The sequence below is a fragment of the Microtus pennsylvanicus genome, chromosome 18 (assembly GCF_037038515.1).
Source record: "Microtus pennsylvanicus isolate mMicPen1 chromosome 18, mMicPen1.hap1, whole genome shotgun sequence".
NCBI classification, from domain to species: domain Eukaryota; kingdom Metazoa; phylum Chordata; class Mammalia; order Rodentia; family Cricetidae; genus Microtus; species Microtus pennsylvanicus.
In genome coordinates this window covers 22,823,630-22,845,692 of record NC_134596.1, presented here as the reverse complement: position 1 = coordinate 22,845,692, position 22,063 = coordinate 22,823,630, and the positions used below count along the sequence as shown (strand labels likewise).

Genomic DNA, 22,063 nt, shown 5'->3' with positions numbered 1-22,063 from the left:
ACCTCCCAAGTTCTGGGATTACAGACATGTACTACCGTTTCCACTGTACGCAGTGTTGGCAGCTGAATCAAGCCTTGTGCTGCTAACCTAACCACACCCCACCACGCTCCCAATCTGGTTTATTTGAGGGTAAGGCAGTTAACTTAGCTTTGGGGAGGTGAGTAAGGAGAGGTGGAGGAGGTTTTGATTTCTTACTCTGTTCTCAGAGGAAGAGGTCTGCCTTCTGAGGTGTACTGAAAAGGAAAGGATGCTGCTCTTTGATTTTTTTAAGGTGTTTGCACAGATTTGCCTGCTTTCACCTGCAAGTTTGCGCATGCTTTAAGGCAAACAGTAGCATTTTCAGCATGTTTAAAATTACTGGACCCATCCTGTGTTGCAAGTTGACTTACTTATTGTAATAATTGTAATTGAACAGTAAGTTGACCACTTATTGTAAGACAGAGGCATTCGGTTTATTCAAGGAGAGATTCTTATTGGCAATTGTTTAAGTGGGGATCTTTTTTCGCCTGGTTTCTTACATTTCCTTTAAAGTTGAACTAAAACTGCAAATCCTTTTGCAGCCACGGGGGCATCTACCACTGTGTATGCTGTTGAAGCTAACGGAGATCCTAGTGAGGCCTTTGAGCCCGAGAGGGAGGAAGGTGAGATCCAGTACCTGATCAAGTGGAAGGGCTGGTCTTACATCCACAGCACATGGGAGAGCGAAGAGTCCTTACAGCAGCAGAAAGTGAAGGGCCTGAAAAAACTGGAGAACTTTAAGAAGAAAGAGGACGAAATCAAACAATGGTATGCTTCCTGCTGCCAATTCAAGTGATGTTTTCAGTCAGTATGGGAAGGGAGGTTTTTAATTGTGTGGAGAACAGCGCTCTCTAGGATTTCAGATTTTGCCTTGATCATCTGATCAAGGAATGCTGAGCATTCTACAGTTCTGTTTCTGAAATTGTGATGTGGCGACAGTGAATGCTTTCCTGTGTGCCTACTAAATTCTCAGATTTAACAAGAACAGCTGGCTCATGGAGCACTTGCCACATTTCCTTTCATACGTATGTTGTTTGATCTTGACAATAAAATTGTGAGATTTTTATTTGTTTCGTTAACTGTTTTGTAGATGGGAGAAGTGACTGCAAGTCAATCAGTGACTTGAGTTTAGACAGCTGTATGTAGAGCCAATCTCAAAACATGTTGTTACTTTGGTTTGATTAGGCTGGGGTGGCTCATATGTGAAAGTTAATAGTCTAGAGCCCTCTGGGTTTTGATACGCTTGTAATTATTCTTGGTTGTAATACAGTTTGTAGAAATGATGTGAAGGGTTTTTTTTGGTTGTTTTTTGTTTTTTATTTTTTCCCTTTTTTGGTCTCATTTAAATATCTCAGACTTGTTACTATTGAAGATTACTAAAGGGATACCTGGAAGCAATTAAGTTTACATTTGTACTTAGAAGGTTTGCTCTGATACATATATATAGATTTCCAAGCTCTAACTGGTATATGCTTGTTTTTTTGGTCTTCTGTCTAGGTTAGGGAAAGTTTCTCCAGAAGATGTTGAATATTTCAATTGCCAACAGGAGCTGGCCTCAGAGTTGAATAAACAGTATCAAATAGTAGAAAGAGTAATAGGTAAGTTCTTGGAAACTTATTTTAGGCATGGATAAACTTTGAGAAAATGACCTAGGTTTTAGGATTATATAAATTTATAAGATGCATTTTATAGGTTTACTTTTGGAGACTAAACAAAGGCCTATATTTATTTATTTTTGAAGGGAGAATTATTTTTTGCTTGTGGATTTGGGTGTGGGGGATGAAAGACGGGAGTGTCAGGGATGTTTGGCTTGCAAGATTTCCTAAGACAGTACAGGTACCATTCACTGAAATGGAAAGATCAAGGGAAGAACTGATTTTTGGATTTGAAATGAAATGCTTTGGTTGGTAACTTTGTTGTTATCTAAGAGACAAGTATTATTTGAGGACTCCAACATGTATTCCTGTGGTGACTTAGAGGTATATTTAGGTATTGCTAATGTATAGGTAGTACTTAAAGTTTGAAATGTACTGAGACAGAGACAGAGACAGAGAGAGACAGAGAGAACACATTGTGAGAAGAGAAAGTCTGAGAACATTCTAGCATGTTTTCTAGAGACAGAGAAGGAGTAGGCAGTGATCTAAGAGGTGAGCTAAGAGATTGCTGCAGTAGAAGTAGACGATTGACATAGAACACTAGTCTCGGATTTGATCCTTGAATTTGGGAGTAGCGCTGGCTGGCTTCAGTGAAATGGCAACAGGAAGTAATTGTTAGCAGAACAGGTCTGCTTGAGGGGGCTTCAGGAGAGAATGAGAGATGGTTTTGAGTGTAGATTCAGTGATGCCTTATTTTAAAAAGTAACAGAACCATTTTTACTCTTTTTATTTTTCGAGACAGGGTTTCTCTGTGGTTTTGGAGCCTGTCCTGGAACTAGCTCTTGTAGACCAGGCTGGTCTCGAACTCACAGAGATCCGCCTGCCTCTGCCTCCCAAGTGCTGGGATTAAAGGCGTGCGCCACCACTGCCCGGCCATTTTTACTCTTTCAACTAAACTAAAAGTTCTTTGTTTTGGGAATTACTTCAATTTTAAAACTTGTGGAGATGGCTCCAAAGCAACACAGAGAAACCCTGTCACAAAACAACAAAACAAAACAAAAAAACTTGTGGAGAATGAACCTTTAAGACTATAAGCTTCTAGTTAAGGCTTTCCCCAATTGCTTCATTGCACCTCTAAACGCGGAGATCCTTCTGTGAAATAATAGTATGTCATTGTATCGACTGTACAGAGTCTGTGCCTCAAATGCTCTTTTCTGTCAGTGATAGACAACACTGAAAACACATGACATTTACAACTCTCCAGAGCCCAGCACGCCTGCCTTAGGAAACGATGCACAGAAAGTCTTTCAGACATTCCCTGATGGTGACCATGGAATTTGTTTTCCATCACACATTGCTGTGGTTTGTTTGGTGGTCTTACTGACCCAGAAAAGGTCTTCGATTTATTTGAACCCTTATACTTAAAAATATTTTTAATGTATTTGAAAAGAAAAATAGCAGAGTACTAGATGGTAGTCTGACACCCAGGTTAGAACAGGCTTCCTTTAAACCATGGAGAATGAGCACACGTTCTTACTTGTAAAAGCTTTTTTTATTAAGTTATTTATATGTATGTGTTTTGCCTTCATGTATACCTGTGCACAATGTTCATGCTTTGCTCCTGAGGAGGCGAGAAGAGAAGGCCTCAGATCCACTGAGACTGGAGTAACAAAACTTGTGATCTGCCATGTGGGTGCTAGGAATTGAATCTGGGTTCTTTTGGAGAGCAGCCAGTGCTCTTAACCCCTGAGCCATCTCTCCAGTTCCTTACTTATAAAATCTGTTTCTTCTTCTTTCTTGGTATATTTGTAACTTTTCTGTCTTATTTTATATTTGTTTAGCTGTGAAGACAAGTAAATCTACATTGGGCCAAACAGATTTTCCAGGTGAGTAACAGTCTTATATTTAGTAAATATTCAGTATTTATGAGCACATTGTGATTTGCAGATTTATAGTTTTGTCACATGGTGTTTATTAGTTATATATTTAGAAAGAATATCACTTCCTTTAATTTGATATTATCTGATAATTTTTTTATTCATGTTATAGCTCATAGTCGGAAGCCAGCGCCTTCAAATGAGCCTGAATATCTCTGCAAATGGATGGGACTGCCTTACTCAGAGTGTAGCTGGGAAGATGAAGCCTTGATCGGAAAGAAATTCCAGAATTGTATCGACAGCTTCCACAGCCGTAACAACTCCAAAACCATTCCAACAAGAGAGTGCAAGGTTTGCCATTGTTGGCTTTTATGTTTTTAGTTTTTATAGTTTTATGTTTTGTTTTTTTGAGACAGAGTCTCTTATATTGCCCTGGCTGTCCTGGAACTAACTGTGTAGATCAGGTTGGCCTGGAACACACAGAGATCAATCTGCTTCTACAACCTGAGTGTTGGAATATGTATTATGCTGAGTGTGGTGGCGCATGCCTTTGATTTATATATTTATTTTAATTTTATGTGTGTGTGTGTATGTATGTATGTATGAATTTGTGGGAAGGTATTATACCCCAAGGGTTAGTTGTGCAGGTATATAGAAGCAAAGCAGGAATGAATGGTGATTTAAACGTAATATTAAATACAAATGATTACTGCATGGACTGGGACTATAGCTCAGTTAGCAGACTGTACTTGGCTTGTGTGCAGCCTTTGGGTTTCATTGTTCATGCCTGTAATCCCGGGGTTCTGGAGGTACAGACAGAGGGTCAGAAATTCAAGGTCATCCTTGGCCTTGGAGTGACTTCAAGGCCATCCTGGAATATACTTTACTTGGTGCAAAGTAAAAAGAAAGCTAAAGGAGAGGATCAGGGGCTGGAGAGATGACTTAGAGGTTAAGAATACTTACTGATCTTGGAGAAGACCTGAGCGTGGCTCACAGCTGCCTGTGACTCCAATTCCAGGAGCTGCAGTGCCATCTTCTGACCCCTGCAGGGTCCTTGCACGCATGTGGTGCACAGTAGTGTATTATTTTTTTAGAAATTTTTAAGAACACACTCATGGGGTGCTGGAGAGATGGCTCATTGGTTAAGAGCATTGCCTGCTCTTCCAAAGGTCCTGAGTTCAATTCCCAGCAACCACATGGTGGCTCACAACCATTTGTAATGGGGTCTGGTGCCCTCTTCTGGCCTGTAGGCATACACACAGACAGAATATTGTATACATAATAATTAAATAAATAAATATTAAAAAAAAAGAACACACTCATGTTTTTTAGAAGGAGTATCTGTTGTATAATAACTTTGCTGGTTTCTATAATTTACTTCTTTATAGAGTTAGATATATTATTAGAAAATTTTGAAAATAGTCACTTTAAAACAAACAGGAAAGATGTCTCTGAATATTAAATCAGAAAAGTACAGGCTTTTTATTGTCAGATTGGTTGTACCAGTGTTTCTGTGTTTTTGAAATTTGTTGAGATCTAGAAGTATGCTTGGTTCCTTGGACCGCCTTATAGAAGGTGAAGTTTATGTTGATAACATCAGTCCCCTGTCTGTGAAGACCAGCATGTGTGTGTGGTGGAGAAGCTACAGAGTGGAGGTGGAGGCCACGGTTCTGGTGGGCAGTGAGGAGGTTTTCAGAGGAAAGCAGCCAGTGCTTACTTTGCCTCTGCTCTGAAAAGTAGTTTGGTGCTTAATAGCATACAAGAAAGGGCTCTGGGGCCTGGAGAGTTGGCTAAGTAGTTAAGAGCAGTTGTTGCTCTTGCGGAATACTGGGCTTCAATTCCCAGTACCCACATGGTGGCTTACAACCATCTGTAACTCCAGTCTCAGGGATCCAACACCCTCTTCTGACCACCTCAGGTACCAAGCACACATGTGGTGTATATACTTACATGCAGGTAAAACACTCATATACACAATACAATAATAAAATAATCTATGAAAAACAGTGTTAAAAAGAGCAAAAGACCTCAGGGTTGATTTTCCATGAAGGGTACAAAAGAATTTTGTAATAGAAAACTTGTGGATCCGAAGGTATTGCCGAGCACATTTCCTTCACAGCACGCGTCCTGACTGTGTTGACGGAGGTGTCACTTGACTGTCCTACAGTTTTTGGGACCTTGCACTGTAGAGGGCCAGGTTGTGATCAGTGTTTTATTTGAAGGCTTCAGATAATGACAGTGAGTAGGAGACGAGAGCCAGAAGATCCATCGAGTAATATGTTACAGTAATTGAAGACTGCATGGAGGGCCAATTAGCCGAGGCATGGGAAGGTTGTTTTGTCAGGACTAGATGAATGGCTCGTGTAGAAGGTGAGCATGAGGAGCCAGACTGTATCCTTGCATAGGAGAATTGAATGTACTAACGACCACACAGTTACGGTGGTAATTCCCACAAAAGATAAAGGCACCTTGCAGAAAGACTTGAGGAATTCATCTTATAGCTATACATGCGTAGACTTTGAAAGTCCTGAGTAGAGAGAGAAACTTGCGTAACTTTGAATGCTTTGTTTGCGCCCCAAACTGATTTGACTGCAGAATCTATGTTTTGTGTAAGCAGTAGATTTGGCCTTAGTAGAGTGCAAGTTTTCAAACCTTCAGCAGTGGAAAGAGCAACTTTTCCTTCTGGAAACTAGACTCACAAGGTTGGGGACTCAATGTAAGTGGGCTGAACCTCAGAGTTCCCAGTTACAGTATTTGTAGGATTGCTTGTTCAACATCTCTCAATGACAAACTTCCAGAGTGTTAATGTGTGTGCCACACAGTAAAGGATGAGAAAATACAGAGTTAATTTATGCTCATAACTTTATTTCAGAAAAAGAGCAAGTTATTTAAAAATACTTGACTTTAGGATGAACTCTGAGAATAGAGAGTACTGGGATGGGGTAGGGTGGGGTAACCATTCATATCTGAAATTAAGCTTTTTTTGGCATAGAGTACATAAAATATGGCTAACATTGTAATTTAAGAGCAGGGGAAAATGTTTCTAAGACGTAGGTTTTGTTAATTTTTGTTTTTCAGGCACTAAAGCAAAGACCACGATTTGTAGCTTTAAAGAAGCAGCCAGCATACTTAGGAGGGGAGAATCTGGAGCTCCGGGATTATCAGCTAGAGGGTCTCAACTGGCTTGCTCACTCCTGGTGCAAGTAGGTAGAAGATATGGCTAGATTGTTCTCCACTGTGTTTGGCTTATTTTTATCCTAAGTTATGGGGACCACTTAGGCTTTGAGAATTTAAGTGATTCAAGATAAACGTGATTCCTCTTCATTATGTGACGCGCATATGAGGGCTTCCTTTAGTGCCAATGACAGTCTTCTATGCATACCTTTTTATAAAGAAATTTTACACACACAGAAGCACACCCACACAAGAATACCCAGAGTATACACACACGCACGCGTGTGTACACGCACACACACAAACTGTGTGTTTTCCTGCATGTATGTCTGTGTACCACTTGTGTGCCTAGTACCCATAGAGGCCAGTAGAGGCCATCAGTATCCTGGAACTGGAGTTACAGATGGTTGTGGGCTGCCTTGTGGGTGCTGGGAATTGAATCAGGTTCTCTGGAAGAGCAGCCAGTGCTTTGAATCACTGAGCCATCTCTCCATCCCCACCTTTTCTTTGTGTCTTCTTTATTTTCTTCCTGAGACAGGGTTTCTCTCTGTAACAGCTCTGGCTATTCTGGAACTCACTTTGTATACCAGGCTGGCCTTGAACTCACAGAGATCCACCTGCCTCTGCCTTCCTAGTGCTGGGATTAAAGGTGTGTGCTGCCATGCCTGGCTTGTGTCTTCATTTTTCTTACAGGTGATGATTTCTAGTTACAAACACATTTATAATAACGATTTCCCAGGTGAACCCACCTTCAAAACTTATCTTTCAATTGAATGTAGTGTTTAACACTCTGAAGAAAATCCAGTATTTGAGCTTCAGTTTGTATGAGAAAGTGGGTCACAACCATTTTAGTTGCTTAAAAAAGATTTTACTTAACCCCACCCATACTAATGCAGGCAAACCTAATTAAATGCAGTGGCAGTCATATAGACACAAACAGATATGAAAGTAGGTAAGAGACTTGGGAAGAAGGGGCTTGGTTTGGTGGAGGGAGTTTGGGATAGAGGAAAATGGAGGGATTGAACAAAGAATATTATGTGTATGAAATTATAGAGCAAATACTTTAAAAAAATTTTCCTTTCAGAAGATAATAAGTCCTACTCTTTTTAGGGATCAGTATTAACTTAATGTAACTAAAGAGGTTATATGAGCTAGCCCTTTTATTCTACAATTTAGGGTGCTTAGCCAGGATACCAAGACCTTTCTCCAGAGTTGTAGAATATTTGCAGGTAGATTTTTTTGCGTTTGTTTTAAAAGAGTCTCATTGTGGCTCTGACTTGCCCTAAGACTCACTATATAGACCAGTTTTGCTGAAAACCCAGAGATCTGTCTGCAATCTTGGCAAATTAAATGCCTTGTTCTTCTAGCTAGACATTAACTTTTATTTTTTTCTTTCAGTTCACTGGTTCACTAGTGAAGCGCGCGCGCACACACACACACACACACACACATTCATACATACATACATACAATACATACCATCAGTTCATTTGGGACAGAAAGACTTTAGGTTGGAATACAATCACAGTAGCATGAGCATAGCTAAAGGAACAAGGACTGGGCTGCTGCGGGGTGGGGTAGCGGCTTCTCTCCAGGCACAGGAACAAGAATACAAAGACCCACCCACGCACAGGTCCTGAACAGCTTCTAACTGTCAGTACTTACCCCTTTGGCTGTACCTCATGCTGCTGCTTCTTTCAAACCATGTGTACTGATGTTTGACTTGATGAGCAGCTACAGTTAAATCTTCCAGATGTCAGAAAAAGCAGGAAGGGAAGAATGACCAATAGCCCTTCCTAAACTAGTCTGGGCACATCCTCCAGAGGGACTGTCAGCACCTTTATTCCCCTTCTCAGGCTTTGCAAGCGGGAAAGAAAGCTGGTTTCTGCAGGGAAATGTAGTCCCCTACTACAGATAAAGATGCAAGCAGGAGCACAGGAGAGTAAGCCACTTAGAGATTAAGCTGAGTTGATGGCACTGGGATTGGGTTATCCACGTACTCTGATCAGGGAAGGACCCACATGAACTGCAGTACCCTGAAACAGCACAAAGCTATAAACAACAAGCAAATTCAGAGCTCTGAGGCTCCTTGGCACACCCACAGTTCTGATGCTTGGGGAAATCCAGAACCTCAGCTATATAAAGAATGATCTTTTACAAGTTTGCTTATATTGCATGTGTACCTCATATGTATGTATATATAATTGCATGTCTGACATGAAGGAATCTTGTCTTCCCTAATATGTGGATTGTGGAGACTGAGCTTGGGTAGTTAGGCTTTGTGGCAAATGCCTTACTCTTTGAGCTATCTCATTGGCCCTTGAAGAAAGAGCCTTGCAGAAATGTTTACAGACTGTACCATACATCAATCTCTAGTTTCCTGACTACTTTCTCTTTCCCAAGCATACTTTCCTAACCTTGCTCATATTCTTCATCTAGTTTTTTTTTTTTTACATGTGTACAATTAAAGAAACAAATGTGGAATCCAGCCCATTTCCAGATCCACTGTCGCTTAGACTGCCCATGATCAGTCTTCAAAGGCTGGATGTACTACCTTTCCTACTAACTCTTCAAGGCAGAGGAAGGAAGAGTGCAAATTCCAGATCAACCTGAACAACACAGTGGGACTCTGCTTCATAAAAAAACAAAACAAACCCCTCAGAATCCTGCACTCTTTCTTGAATAGTCTCTAGTATATGCACAAATAACACATAGTAGGTCCAGAATGAGCCCCAGAAGTCTAGACTGTGACATATTTAAAACAGTTCCCCTTTGCCTAGAACATACAAGGCCCTGGGCTCTATCTCCAGCACTTCCAACAAGGGTCCTTCACACCCTGCATCAAGCAAGTAAATGTGGTATTGGACAGTCAAGTGGAACACAGTGGAAAGGGGAGGTAACGTGCGCAGAGGCACATGACTCTTGAATAAGCAGCACGGCGATAGCCAGTTTCCTTGGTTTGTATATTGATGAACCAAAGGCTCCATACTTGTATGCATCTATGATAGAACTGTCTTCACTGTTAGGAGGGATAGCCTATGGTAGACAATATAATTCGAAGCCTTACATATAAGATAGAAACAATTAGAAGAATCTTGTGTAATCTGAGTCTTGAATATTCTTCCAGATAGATTTGCCTGATCTGTTGTTCCTGTCTTCTGCTTTCTTCCTTATTTAGGATGTTTAAGTCATTAAAAATGAAGGTGAGGAGAAATTCATTGAAGGTCACTCTGATGCCTTTCTCTGCTGATATTGTCAAGTGTATAATTGGTGCACATACTGTTTTCTCATGAACTAATAAATTGTTTGTGTTTTTTTCTTACTGCAGAAGTAACAGTGTAATCCTTGCTGATGAAATGGGCCTAGGAAAGACCATTCAGACCATATCATTTCTCTCCTACCTGTTCCACCAGCACCAGCTCTATGGACCCTTTCTTATAGTCGTCCCCTTATCCACCCTCACTTCATGGCAGAGGGAGTTCGAAATCTGGGCCCCAGAGATTAACGTGGTGGTTTACATAGGCGACCTGATGAGCAGAAATACGGTGCGTAAGCAAAAGGAGTTGAAGTAGCATGTGTGTTAAAAATGTATTTTAGAATTGACTGAAAATATTTTATAGATGTATAAAACTATAGTAAACTCTTGAGTAAAATTATTCATACATGCTGGGCAATGGTGGTGCACACCTTTAATCCCAGCACTTGGGAGGCAGAGGCAGCCTGGTCTACAGAGCAAGTTCAAGGACAACCAGGGGTGTTACACAGAGAAACCCCATTTCAAAAAAGAAACAAAACAGAACAAAGTCATTCACACATTGTGTACTATGGGCTCAGTACTTGGAGGTCTGTCAATGCAACTCAGATATTCTTTAATACATTGAACAAGGTGTATACTACTTTGTTTTAAAACAGCAATAATTCCATGGGAATCTCTTAGGCTGCACTGTTTTCTCTCTGATTTTACTCTTCTTTCTGATTTTTCTCTTCTCTCTTCCGTCTCTTTTCCCTCCTAGTGTCTCACTATGTAGCTTAGGTTGGCCTCTAACTTGTGGCAATCCACCTGCCTCAGCCCCTGAGAGCTATGAGTATTAGCATGTATTACCACCACTAGTTTGATCTTTTTATTTAAGATTACCTTTTCTTATGGAAAATTAATGTCTTTGCTGTCTTACTCAAAATGTTGTTGGGAAGACTTGAGTTCTTAGAATTTATTTCCCGATCTCTTAACTTCATAACTTGCAAGAAAGAAATAAAAATAAAGGAAAACAACACATTTCTAGGACTGCAGAAAAGAGAGTTATTTGGTATCAAACAATGCCTTGAACATCATGAATTTAGCACATAGTGATAAAAGTTTGTCTTTGTTTAGAAAATTTTTTTTTGAGAATTTTTTTTCTTTTGAGTATATGTTGGTTCTTGTGTTGGTGCTTTTATTTGTATCCCTGTAATTTTTGTGATAGTCCTCAAAATTAATGGCAACAAATACCTGACAGACTGCTGAAGACTGTCCAGGAAGTCTGTCTCACCTTGCTGTTAGATGACTAGAATGGAGCACTGGAGCCTTAGCTCAGCAGACACAGCTGTGCCCTTCTGGAGACTGCTTGTAGTTAGAGCAGGTCACCAGGAATCTTTAACAATTTACAGAAGTGCTGTAAGCACATTTGCATGGGTTCAAACTTGTTTTTATTGAATGCCATCATTTTGCCCGCACTTGGTTGGGTTAGAATTGTAGCTCAGTTGATAGACCCTAGCTTGCGAGACCCTGAGTTTGATTGCCAGCCCTGCAAGCAAAACAAAATGAGAAAAATTGTCTGATTATAAACTATATTAGGCTTCAGTGCCATAATTTTGACTTTCTAAGGCATAATAGTTCTTAGTTCTTCTAATTTGTTAGTTCTTAAAGGAGAAGGAAGCCCGTGGGAATTTGATTTGTGGCAGGTACCCAGTTCTCCTTCCCTTTAGTCTTTGGTGGTAATCACCTGCTAATGCTCATCGTCTCGAGTTCTGTTTTCTCAGTCAACACACCATAAGACCTTTGTCAGTAGACATTGTGTTTGCTGAATTTCTGGTCATGTTTCAGAATGGATTCATTAATTTTCTAGTTTCTTTATATTCTCAATATTTTCTACTTATGTTAAGTTCTATTTTTACCCTGTAAAATTCTTTTCTTGAATGTATCGGTTAACTATGATGAATGAAATTTCTGGGCTATAATTTGTCATATTTTAGTAAATATCACTGTATCTAAGGAATAATAGAAATTTTATTTTCTTTTTTATTTATTTATTTATTTATTTATTTATTTATTTATTTATTTATTTATTTATTTATATACAGTGTTTTGTCTGTATGCTTGCTAGCCAGAAGAGGGCACCAGATCTTATTACAGATGGCTGTGAGCCACCATGTGGTTGCTGGGAATTGAACTCAGGACCTCTGGAAGAGCAATCAGTGCTCTTAACCTCTGAGCCATCTCTCCAGCCCCCGAAATTTTATTTTCTTAAGAACACTTCAGGGGTCTGGGAAAGCCTTCCATTATTGAGTTCAAGTGCCCAAAGGTTTTTTTTTTTTTCCAAGACGGATTTCTTTGTGTAATAGCCCTGTCTGTCCTGAAACTTACTTTGTACACCAGGTTGGCCCTGAACTCCCAGAGATCTGTCTGCCTCTGCCACCTCAGTGTTGGGATGTTACATCAAACCCAGCAAGTTCCTGAAGTTTGATTGTTGGGAAATACTGCACACTCATCAGATCTTTGAGGGTGGTTTGGGTTATTTGCAATGACTAATGATTTTCCTGCTTAGTGCAACATATTGATTCTGACTCAGTGTTCAATGTTTGAGTTATTTAAGTTTCTTTAGAGTACATAGGCTATTTATTCCATTTTTGTGAGACTTTTATTTTTGTCATTTTTATTCTATCTATTATAAAACTTGTTACAAATTTGGAAGCTGAAATTGTGTTTTAATTACTATTTCTTTTCTTCTTATAGATAAGGGAATATGAGTGGATTCATTCTCAAACCAAAAGGTTGAAGTTCAATGCACTTATAACAACATATGAGATCCTCTTAAAAGATAAGGTGTGTAATTATTCATAAAAAAATTAAATCTTGGGTGCTGGAGAGATGGCTCAGAGGTTAAGAATAAGAACACTGCTCTTCCAGAGATCCCGAGTTCATCTCCCAGCAACCACATGGTAGTTCACACCATCTATATTGAAATCTGCTGCCCTCTTCTGGTGTGCAGGCAGAACACTGCATACATAATAAATAAATAAATCTTTAAAAAAACAAAGTTAAGTCTTGCCCATGTGTGTCATACTTAGTAGTGGGGATAGTGGGGACGGTGCTTCCTACTTGTCAGTTATTCTTCCGGTTTTGTTTAAAAAGCCAAACAAAGAAACAAGCTTAAGATATCCCTCAGATACTACAATTGTAAGTAGAAACCAAACCTCACAGTTGAATGGGAGCTCAGGTTGACCAAGTCCAGTTGAGCTGAGCAGGAGGCAGGAGGAAGCACTGAGCTACAGTACAGAGACTGGAGAGCCTTTGCTACAGTTACTAAGTGGTAACTGTTTTTTTATTCAATTTGGTGGTTTTGTGTTTTCTGTGTTTCAGGGTTGGGGTGGGAAATAGGCAAGAAAATAGTCTTGAAAAGACAGTCACATGAAATTTTTGTTTCTGCTTTTGTTCAGCATAGTTTTCATCCTCTTGCCGAGCTTGCAGTAGTTTGTGTAAGAGACTCACTAAAAGTGGAGAGGATGAGGTACTCTTGACTCTGGCCATTGCTAGAACAAGCAGAAGAATCCTAATAGATATTAAATTTGTGAAGAATAAGCGTGCCTACCTGTGTATGTTTGTGATGGTGTTTATGCAGAAATGCTTTAATGTGTAAGCACTGTGGGTCCCCTTCTGACCTGGTGGCTCGTTCTCTTCTGTTTTTTACTTTAGACTGTGCTGGGCAGTATTAACTGGGCCTTCCTGGGAGTAGATGAAGCCCATCGGTTGAAGAATGATGACTCTTTATTGTATAAAACTCTGATTGATTTCAAGTCCAGCCATAGGCTACTGATCACGGGCACCCCTCTGCAGAATTCCCTCAAGGAACTTTGGTCCTTGCTGCACTTTATTATGCCGGAGAAGTAAGCTCCTTCCTGTTTCTTTCAAAAGGTGCTAGAATGTCTGATTGTAAATGTCCCCCCCCCTTTTTTTTTGTATTTTTAAAATAAGGGTCTCATGTAGTCTTGGCTAGCCTGGAACTAACTTATGTAGACCAGGCTGGCATCAGTATCATAAGAGATCAGCTTGCCTCTGTCTCCCAAGTGCTGGCATTAAAGGCTGCACTGCCATGTCTGGCAACTTCTTGATGTTCTTAATAGGCTTAACCATAACTGATGGCATGGGGAGGCAAAACATTTATCTGTGGCAGAAGCAGCTGTATTGCGGTCTTCTATACTAAAGTGATAAAAACTAAAGAAATTAGCCTGTTAAGGAGGACTATATAATTGCCTACCAAAGGTTTGAATTAGTTAAAGCATTTGGAAAATAATTATTAAGACAAATGCGAGTCAGATGAGATAGTGATTCTTTTTGTACCCAATCCCTACTTGGGAGGTTGAGGCAGGAGGATTAGGAATTCAGTGCCAGCTACATAGTGAGTTTGAGGCCATTCTAAGCTCCATGTAAGTCTGCTTCAAAAAGCATAAAACAAAACAAAAACTGAAAAGCCACATGAATGAAGTATATGGTCTACATAGTCTGACATGTCTTAAATTCTGTCTTTGCTAATAGAAGCATTAGTTTTAGTCCTTGCTCAAGTCAACTTGCTTCTTACAGGACTTTGGCTTATCTCGAGTATAAATTATATAGGATAGATACATAGTATATATGTTCATTCTACAGTCTTAAATTATCTAGTGGCTTACAGTGACAACTTAGATGAAGTCTAAGTTCCTTCCTCTAGTGTGAAAGACTGTACGAGCTGGATCCTGGCTCATACTGAATCCAGCACTTGTTCTATTAGTCATCGTGTTTCAGCCCTCCTGGCCATCTTTCTGTCCCTTCCACATGCTATCCCATTCCTACTCTGTCTTGTCTGGAATGCTTCTCCTTACTTTCACAAGACAGCCACCTCCTTTCTTAGCCTTCTCTTCTGTAAGCAGTCCCACAGCCATTCAGTCCCAAAGAAACACACAGAGGCTTATATTAATTATAAACTCTTTGGCCTATTAGCTCAGGATTATTATTAACTAACTTTACAACTTGAATTAACTCATAATTCTTGTCTATGTTTAGCCATGTGGCATAGTACCTTTTATCAGTGAGGCATTCTCATCTTGCTTTCTCTGCTTCTGACTGGTGACTACAGACTGAGCCTTTTCTCTCCGAGAATTCTCCTAGTCTGGTCACTCCACCTATTCTTCCTGCTTAGCTACTGGCCAATCAGTGCTTTATTAAACCAATACGAGTGTCAGATCTGTACAGGGTACTAGAGCATTATCCCCTGTTTGGTTTGCTGCATAGCACCTCTTCATCTGTTAACACTAAATTAGGCATGTGAAAATACTAGTGATCTTGGTTGCTAGTCAACACTGGCTCACATTACCTGGATTAGCAACTGAGACACAGTAAGCAGTTGAATTACTAATTGTATAATCGACAGGTAAATGTTCCATAATATATTTTTCTTTATAAGTACTAAGGATGTTCACCATCTTCTTATTTTCTCTTTGGCTATTTGGGCTTCTTTAGTGAAATTTTTATTCATATATTTTCCTGTTAAGAAAATTAGAAAAATTGAAACTAGCGAGCTGGCTTACTGGTTAAGAGCATTTGCTGCTCTTGAGAGGATCTGGGTTCAGTTCCTAAAAACTCCATGGTGGTTAACATGAAGTCTATAACTCCAGTTCCAGGGAATTTGCAATCTCTTTTAGCCTCTGCAGGCACTGCATGTACTTAGTATATTAACATACATGCTGGCAAACACTTACACACATAAAATAAAGATAAATAGAATTTAAAAAGCGTAGCTTTGGTTTTTTAAAATTGAGTTGACAATATATGGGTTGAACAATTTATTTCTTTAAAAACACTTCTGGATACAGGTGCTCTCAATAGATGAAGCACTTTTGTCAAAATAAAGGGTATGATTGGCTTTTATCAAGTAATTTTTTGTGTGACATGTGTAGAATAGATAGGCCTAGTCATGGATTATGAAGACATTTTAGCTGTCACATTAGGTGCGTATTTTACTTTGAGGCATTTAGTATATGGAGTATGAGGACCTTGATTAATTTTTCTTCACTGAGCACTCTGGAAATTTGTTCCAGCATTATTGTTGAAGACGTGTCTTTTGTTGGAAATCTTAATAGAGACAGGATTTGCTTCTGGTCTGTCAATCCTGGGCTGTGATACTTATTTCCGTTCGTCTGCACAGCAGTCTTGAGTGTCTGCTTCCTACTGGTGTTTAACATGGAGAAGTATAAGAATCCGTTTCTTTCTTTCTTAGAGCATTTCGTGTACTCGTAAGGGCTTTGCATCCCTGCTTCACAATCAGCTCATTAATTTCTGGGGGAAGAACCTACTGTAGTTTTGTTGGGATTGCCTTGAATCTAGGTATCAGTTAAGGTGCTCTGTTGTTTCCGTAGAGCGCTGAAATCCTTGTGTGCTGAGTGGGTCAGTGCTCCCTACTGAGCTCACCATATATCCTGCGCCCTCTTACGTTGTTTTCTTCATCTCACTTTTATACTGTACTAGAGTCTTGAGCTACAGTTGAGCTAGAGACTAAAGCAGTGGTTTTCGGATTGTGGGTCCATAACAGGGGTCATTTGACAAGGGTTTCCTAAGACTATTGGAAAACACAGATATTTACATTAAAACATAGATATTTACATTATGATTTATAAAGCAGGAAAATTACAGTCATGAAGTCGCACTGAAAATAATTTTCTGGTTGGGGTCACCACACCATGAGGAATTGTATTAAAGGGTTTGCAGCATGAGGAAGGTTGAGAATTACTGGTCTACAGCTACAGTTGAGTATAGAGCTGTGGTTAGGGTCTAGAGCTCCAGTTAATGTAGGGCTATGTTTGAGGGTTACATATTTATCTGGTGTTCATAAATTTGTTTTTTATAACTTTTTTATTGTTACCAATTTTTTTGTATTTTTACTTTGGGGACCATATTTCTGCAGGTACAGGCTTTTCAGTGTCTTTCTTATGTGAATGCTCTTTATATCTTGCCTTAGTTAATGTTCTGTAGAACCTTGGTGTTGGATGGAATTGGTGGAAACCGGGAAATAGAGCATTAGATACAAGTTATTTATTTTTTGATTAGTTGAGGCAGTTTCTTGGATATAAATAGTGATAGGGTTGGATCTGTTCCTGTCATTTGGCTACTTGTTTCCATGGTTCATGTTTATTCCTAGTTCTCCTCCTCTGCTTTGCTTAGTGTATGTATTTTTAGTGTACTGTGTAATTCTTCTCTTAGTCTATGTTACTATTTTAAAATGATTTACTTTTGGATTGTCTAGGGATTCTGTAGTTCAGCCTAATCTCCAGGCTAATGCCAGCTTAATTCTTTTTTTTTATTATTTATTTTTTAATTAATTTATTTATTTATTAAGGATTTCTGCCTCCTCCCCCAACCGCCTCCCATTTCCCTCCCCCTCCCCCGATCACGTCCCCCTCCCTCATCTGCTCGAAGAGCAATCAGGGTTCCCTGACCTGTGGGAAGCCCAAGGACCGCCCACCTCTATCCAGGCCTAGTAAGGTGAGCATCCAAACTACCTAGGCTCCCCCATAGGCAATAAGTGCAGTAGGATCAAAAACCCACTGCGATTGTTCTTGAGTTCTCAATATTCCTCATTGTCCGCTATGTTCAGCTAATCTGGATTTATCCCATGCTTTTTCAGACCCGGGCCAGCTGGCCTTGGTGAGTTCCCGATAGAACATCCCCATTGTCTCAGTGTGTGGGTGCACCCCTCCCGGTCCTGAGTTCGAGGAACATGGGATGTACTCACTCATATTTGGTTTCTAGCCATAAATAAAGGACATTCAGCTTAATTCTTAAGAAGGGTAGCAGCTTTGTTCCACAATGGCTCCACCTTAAATTCTCTTGGCTAGAAACTCAAGAATACAGCAGTAATTATTGGTTAATCCTGGATTGCCTTTTAAGGAAGCACTAAAAAGAGAAAAACAACACTTGTATTTTATCATTTCCAGGTGATCTTTATTTCTTCCTGTGGATTGAGGTTTCTATAGGCCCCCCCCCCTTTTTTTTTAGCTCAAAGGGCTAACTTTAGTGCTTCTTGTAAGGCAGACCTATAGGCAGCAAGTTTATTGTCTTTATTTGCTTTTGACCTTTTTGAAACAGTATTATTTGTGAGACTGTTTAGGATCCCCTATGGTGGTTTGAGACATGGAATCTCTTGGGCTAGCTCCGCTGCAATTGTTACTTGAGCAGATGAACATTGGGCTGATCCTTCTTTCGCCCCTCCCTTTCCTTCCCCTTCCCTTCTCTCCCCTCCCCTCCTCCACCCTCCCTTCCCCTCCCCTCCCTTCCCCCTCTCTCCTCTCTCCCTTTCCTCACTACAGTATTTTTCTGCGAGGAGAGTTCTCTGCACCCCTCCATTTAGTCCTATCTCATAGGGCTGGGCTTCTTACCTTTGGGTTGGACTAGACACTCCCACCCTCACCCCAGCTGCCTTGTGTCATTTTCCTTGTAGGACATCTAGCAGTATTCTTGGCGTCTATGCACTGCAGGCCAGGTGTCACAACTAAAAATGTCTCCAGACATTACCAGTGTCTCCCTTGGGGATGGAGGTAACCATCGACAGCACAGCACTATTTAGAGTTCTGGCTGATGTATCTCTCTATTTGCTGCATGTATGTCCTTTCTCATGGCTGTTCTTTGTCCCTGTCTGCTTACTGGATCCCTCTTTCCTTCCCTGGAGATCACAGTCAGTAGTGGCCGTATCAATTACTTTACACAATTTCCCACAAAATCCCTGACAGAAGCAACTTGAGGGAGGGTGATTTTTGGCTTTCAATTTTAGTACACAGCACATTGTTGATAGTGGCTGCAGCTGACCACACTGCATCAACCAGAACACAGACCATGATGAGTTGCAGGTGTCCACCTGCTGAGCCACCTTGTCGCTTTTTGAAATTTTAGAATTAGATTTTTTTTTTATTCCCTTCTTTTTTGTTGAAGATTCAGTGATGGACAAATTTTGCCTTTCCATGCGGTATGAATTGAAGGATTGAAGGTTATTTTGTTTTAAAATCCCCTCCAAGCCCCCCTACTCCTAGTTCAGTTCGTATTTGTTGTGAAAATGTTCTTCTTTTCATATAACTAACTGATGGTGACAATTTCATCCGTAGGTTTGAGTTCTGGGAAGATTTTGAAGAAGACCATGGAAAGGGGAGAGAGAATGGCTATCAGAGTCTTCATAAGGTACTAGAGCCCTTCCTTCTTCGGAGAGTCAAAAAAGATGTGGAGAAATCACTTCCTGCCAAAGTGGAGCAGATTCTCAGGGTGGAGATGTCAGCCCTTCAGAAACAGTATTATAAGTAAGTTCCTGCTACGAGCTAGATGAGTCATAAGCAAGACGTGCCTTTTTAAAAGTAATTATGTCTAGACCCTTGCCAATCTGGCGAGTTCTCAGTAGTAAAGTTTTCTATTTTTTTATTTTGTTTTTTTGAGACAGGGTCTCTCTATGTAATTCTACCTGGTCTTGAACTCAAGAGTTCTACCTCCCTACAGAATACTAGGAACAGGCCTGAGCCTAAGCTTTGCTTTCTTATAGCAGTAGGAATTGGATTTCAGCCGTGGGTAATCATTGAGCTTTGTAGACTCAACACAGAATTAGGTTAAAATTCATACTCAGAAAAAAAAAAGGGAATTTGTTTTTCTTTGAGTAAGCGAGAATTTCCACACAATTCTTGTTACATAAACAATCAGAAGTTTTTCAAGCAAAACATTTTTTGGAAAGATTTATTTATTTTATGTTGTATTTATATGAGTGTTTTGCCTGCATGTATATATGTACCACATGCATGCCTGTTACCTGCAGAGATTAGAAGAGGGTGTCAGATCTCGTGGAACTGGAGTTAAGGATGGTTGTGGACCACCAATTCTGTCCTTGGGCCCAAACCCAGGTCCTCTACAAGATCAGCCAGTGCTCTTAATTACCAAACCAGCTCTGCAGCCCGTAATTTCTAGTGCTAATACTCCTATTCTAAGTAGGTATTGGTTAAGCTAGACAATTTTTGTTTTCCATTCAATAAATCTCTTGTGAAGTTTTTAATGCTAGGCATTCTTCTAGCTACTGGGAATAATAGAGATGAATGAAACATGTCCCTTCCCGAAGCCTTGTTGTACGGCTAGAAACACGTCATTACAACACAGTCTCATTTAAGACAGGAACGTGACTTGCAAGGGCTTTTGAAAGTCCAGGAGAGATAGCTCTCACCTCTAGAGCTCACTCCTTCCTGTCTAGCATTCCAAGCAGTATGGCCAAAGCCATGTTTTTGGCTCACTGTATTATTACTGAAATTTGAAAATAGTGAGTCTGGCATAGATGACAGAATAAAATGTGTTTGTTATCAGCTTTCACATTTAATTTTCATAAAATGTTGTGCATTAATGTGTGTGCATATACATGTTTCTGGAAGATCAGACTAGGGCCTCATATGTGCTGGGGCAGACTTTGCTGAACTGTAGGTGGTTCCAAACTCCCATTTGGCTTTTAGAGATGTTATTATGGGGCATTTCAAATATAAGCAAAAATAGTACAGTGTTTACTCATCTGCTCATAATCCAGCTTCAGTGGCCATTAATTAGTCTACCTTTATGTTTTCTTCTACTCCTCTTTTGGTGTGTATCTTCAAAAGAGAAGGACTTCTTAATCAAAAATTTATCCTGTTACCATGCTTAAAAGTAGTTAATAATTCCTTAACAATTTAATAATCTCCACAGAACGTTTACATTTCCCAGTTGACGCTCACAAACACGCATAGGAACATTCATGCTTTTTGTTTGGGAATCTGCATAATTCTCTCCATTATAATTTGTTAGTATGTCTTTTTCATATATTAATTCTTAAAGAAAAACCTTGGCCTTTGAAAATGTTTCTTTTCAAGATAGAGTCTTGTGTGTTCATCAAGTTGACCTCAGCCTCCTAGCACTGTGTGTTCCACCACATTGATTTTGTAAGGTGTGTGTGTGTAGCATGTTCATGTGTGTACACGTATATGTGTACACTTTATGTATGTTTTTAGTGCACTTGCATTTGACTGTTTGGTATCAGGTCTGGTGTGGAATTTTCCATTTGTGGAATCATGTTCATACTTAGACTGTTTTGGAGTTTGGAGTTCTGGGATAGGAATGCTATCCTTATTGTAGTTGATAGCTGCTTTACCCTCTAAAACAGTAGAGTGTTTCATGTTCATCTCCTTTTACTCTCTCAAACCGGAGCCAAGCAGTTAGGAATTATACCTACTATTTTACTGGGAGATTGTACATGTAGACTGCAGACTTGTGGTCTAGGGGTGCTCTTGGTGGATAGAATTAATGAATTCCGTACACTTAAAAATACCAGTATTCTCTACTTGTGAACTGAGTAGTCTGCAGGTCTCCTTTCTTCTGCCCCAGCGTATTGGTTGCTGGAGTTACAGGCATGATGTTTCTGGCTGCCACCCATTTCCCTCCCCAACCCTTTTGGTAGGATCTCACTGTTTAGTCTCATTTGGCCTTGAACTTGATACTCCTCTAGACTCAGCTCCTGAGTGCTGGGATTAAGGACTGGATTTAGTTCTGCACCATCATGGTACTCTTATCTGGGAGTACCAACCATCTCATCTGAGTGTGGACCTGCTGTTTATTTGTCCCATTCTCTGGTGGGCACACATGGACCTTTTCAAGTACTTTGGCTTTATAAATGGTGATGCAGTGAGCATTGTGAGATACAGTCCCCAAACTGAGGTTATTATGAGAAATGTAAAGATGCCATTACTCAGATAAAGGTACTTTAAACATTTTGGAGTTTATTACTAAGGCTTATCTATAAGTATACCATAATATATATATTTCTCCTCATCATTTCAAATTGGTAATCTAAAACGTTAATACTTAACATTATTTAGCATTTTGTACTATAAAATACTCCTTTTCAATCTCTTATAATTGATACCTATATAATGAATATATAATACACACACATATGTGGTTTCTGTATTTTTTGGAGACAAGTTCTCTCACTATAGCCCGTGCTGACTGCACTGACAGTCCTCTTACCATGGCCTGCTGAGTGCTGGGATTACAGATGTGCACCACCATGCCAGCTTCCACAGTCTGTTAGCTTAACCAGTGTCTTACTGTTAGATGACTTACTCTCCCTT

General features: G+C 39.9%; 1 protein-coding gene across 7 annotated transcripts in view; it reads left to right on the top strand.

The window, feature by feature from the left end:
- The window catches only part of Chd2 (chromodomain helicase DNA binding protein 2), a 113,184-nt gene that overhangs the window by 37,624 nt on the left and 53,497 nt on the right, over positions 1–22,063 (top strand). For 6 of the 7 annotated variants that reach the window (XM_075952233.1, XM_075952237.1, XM_075952234.1 and 3 more), the window contains 9 exons: positions 561–786; positions 1,516–1,616; positions 3,455–3,499; positions 3,663–3,841; positions 6,569–6,693; positions 9,993–10,209; positions 12,654–12,743; positions 13,614–13,804; positions 19,046–19,234. In XM_075952233.1, the coding sequence (XP_075808348.1) occupies positions 561–786; positions 1,516–1,616; positions 3,455–3,499; positions 3,663–3,841; positions 6,569–6,693; positions 9,993–10,209; positions 12,654–12,743; positions 13,614–13,804; positions 19,046–19,234 (1,363 nt within the window). Of the gene's footprint in view, positions 1–560; positions 787–1,515; positions 1,617–3,454; positions 3,500–3,662; positions 3,842–6,568; positions 6,698–9,992; positions 10,210–12,653; positions 12,744–13,613; positions 13,805–19,045; positions 19,235–22,063 lie in introns of those variants that run through there. The other variant, XM_075952238.1, reaches the window with a different exon arrangement.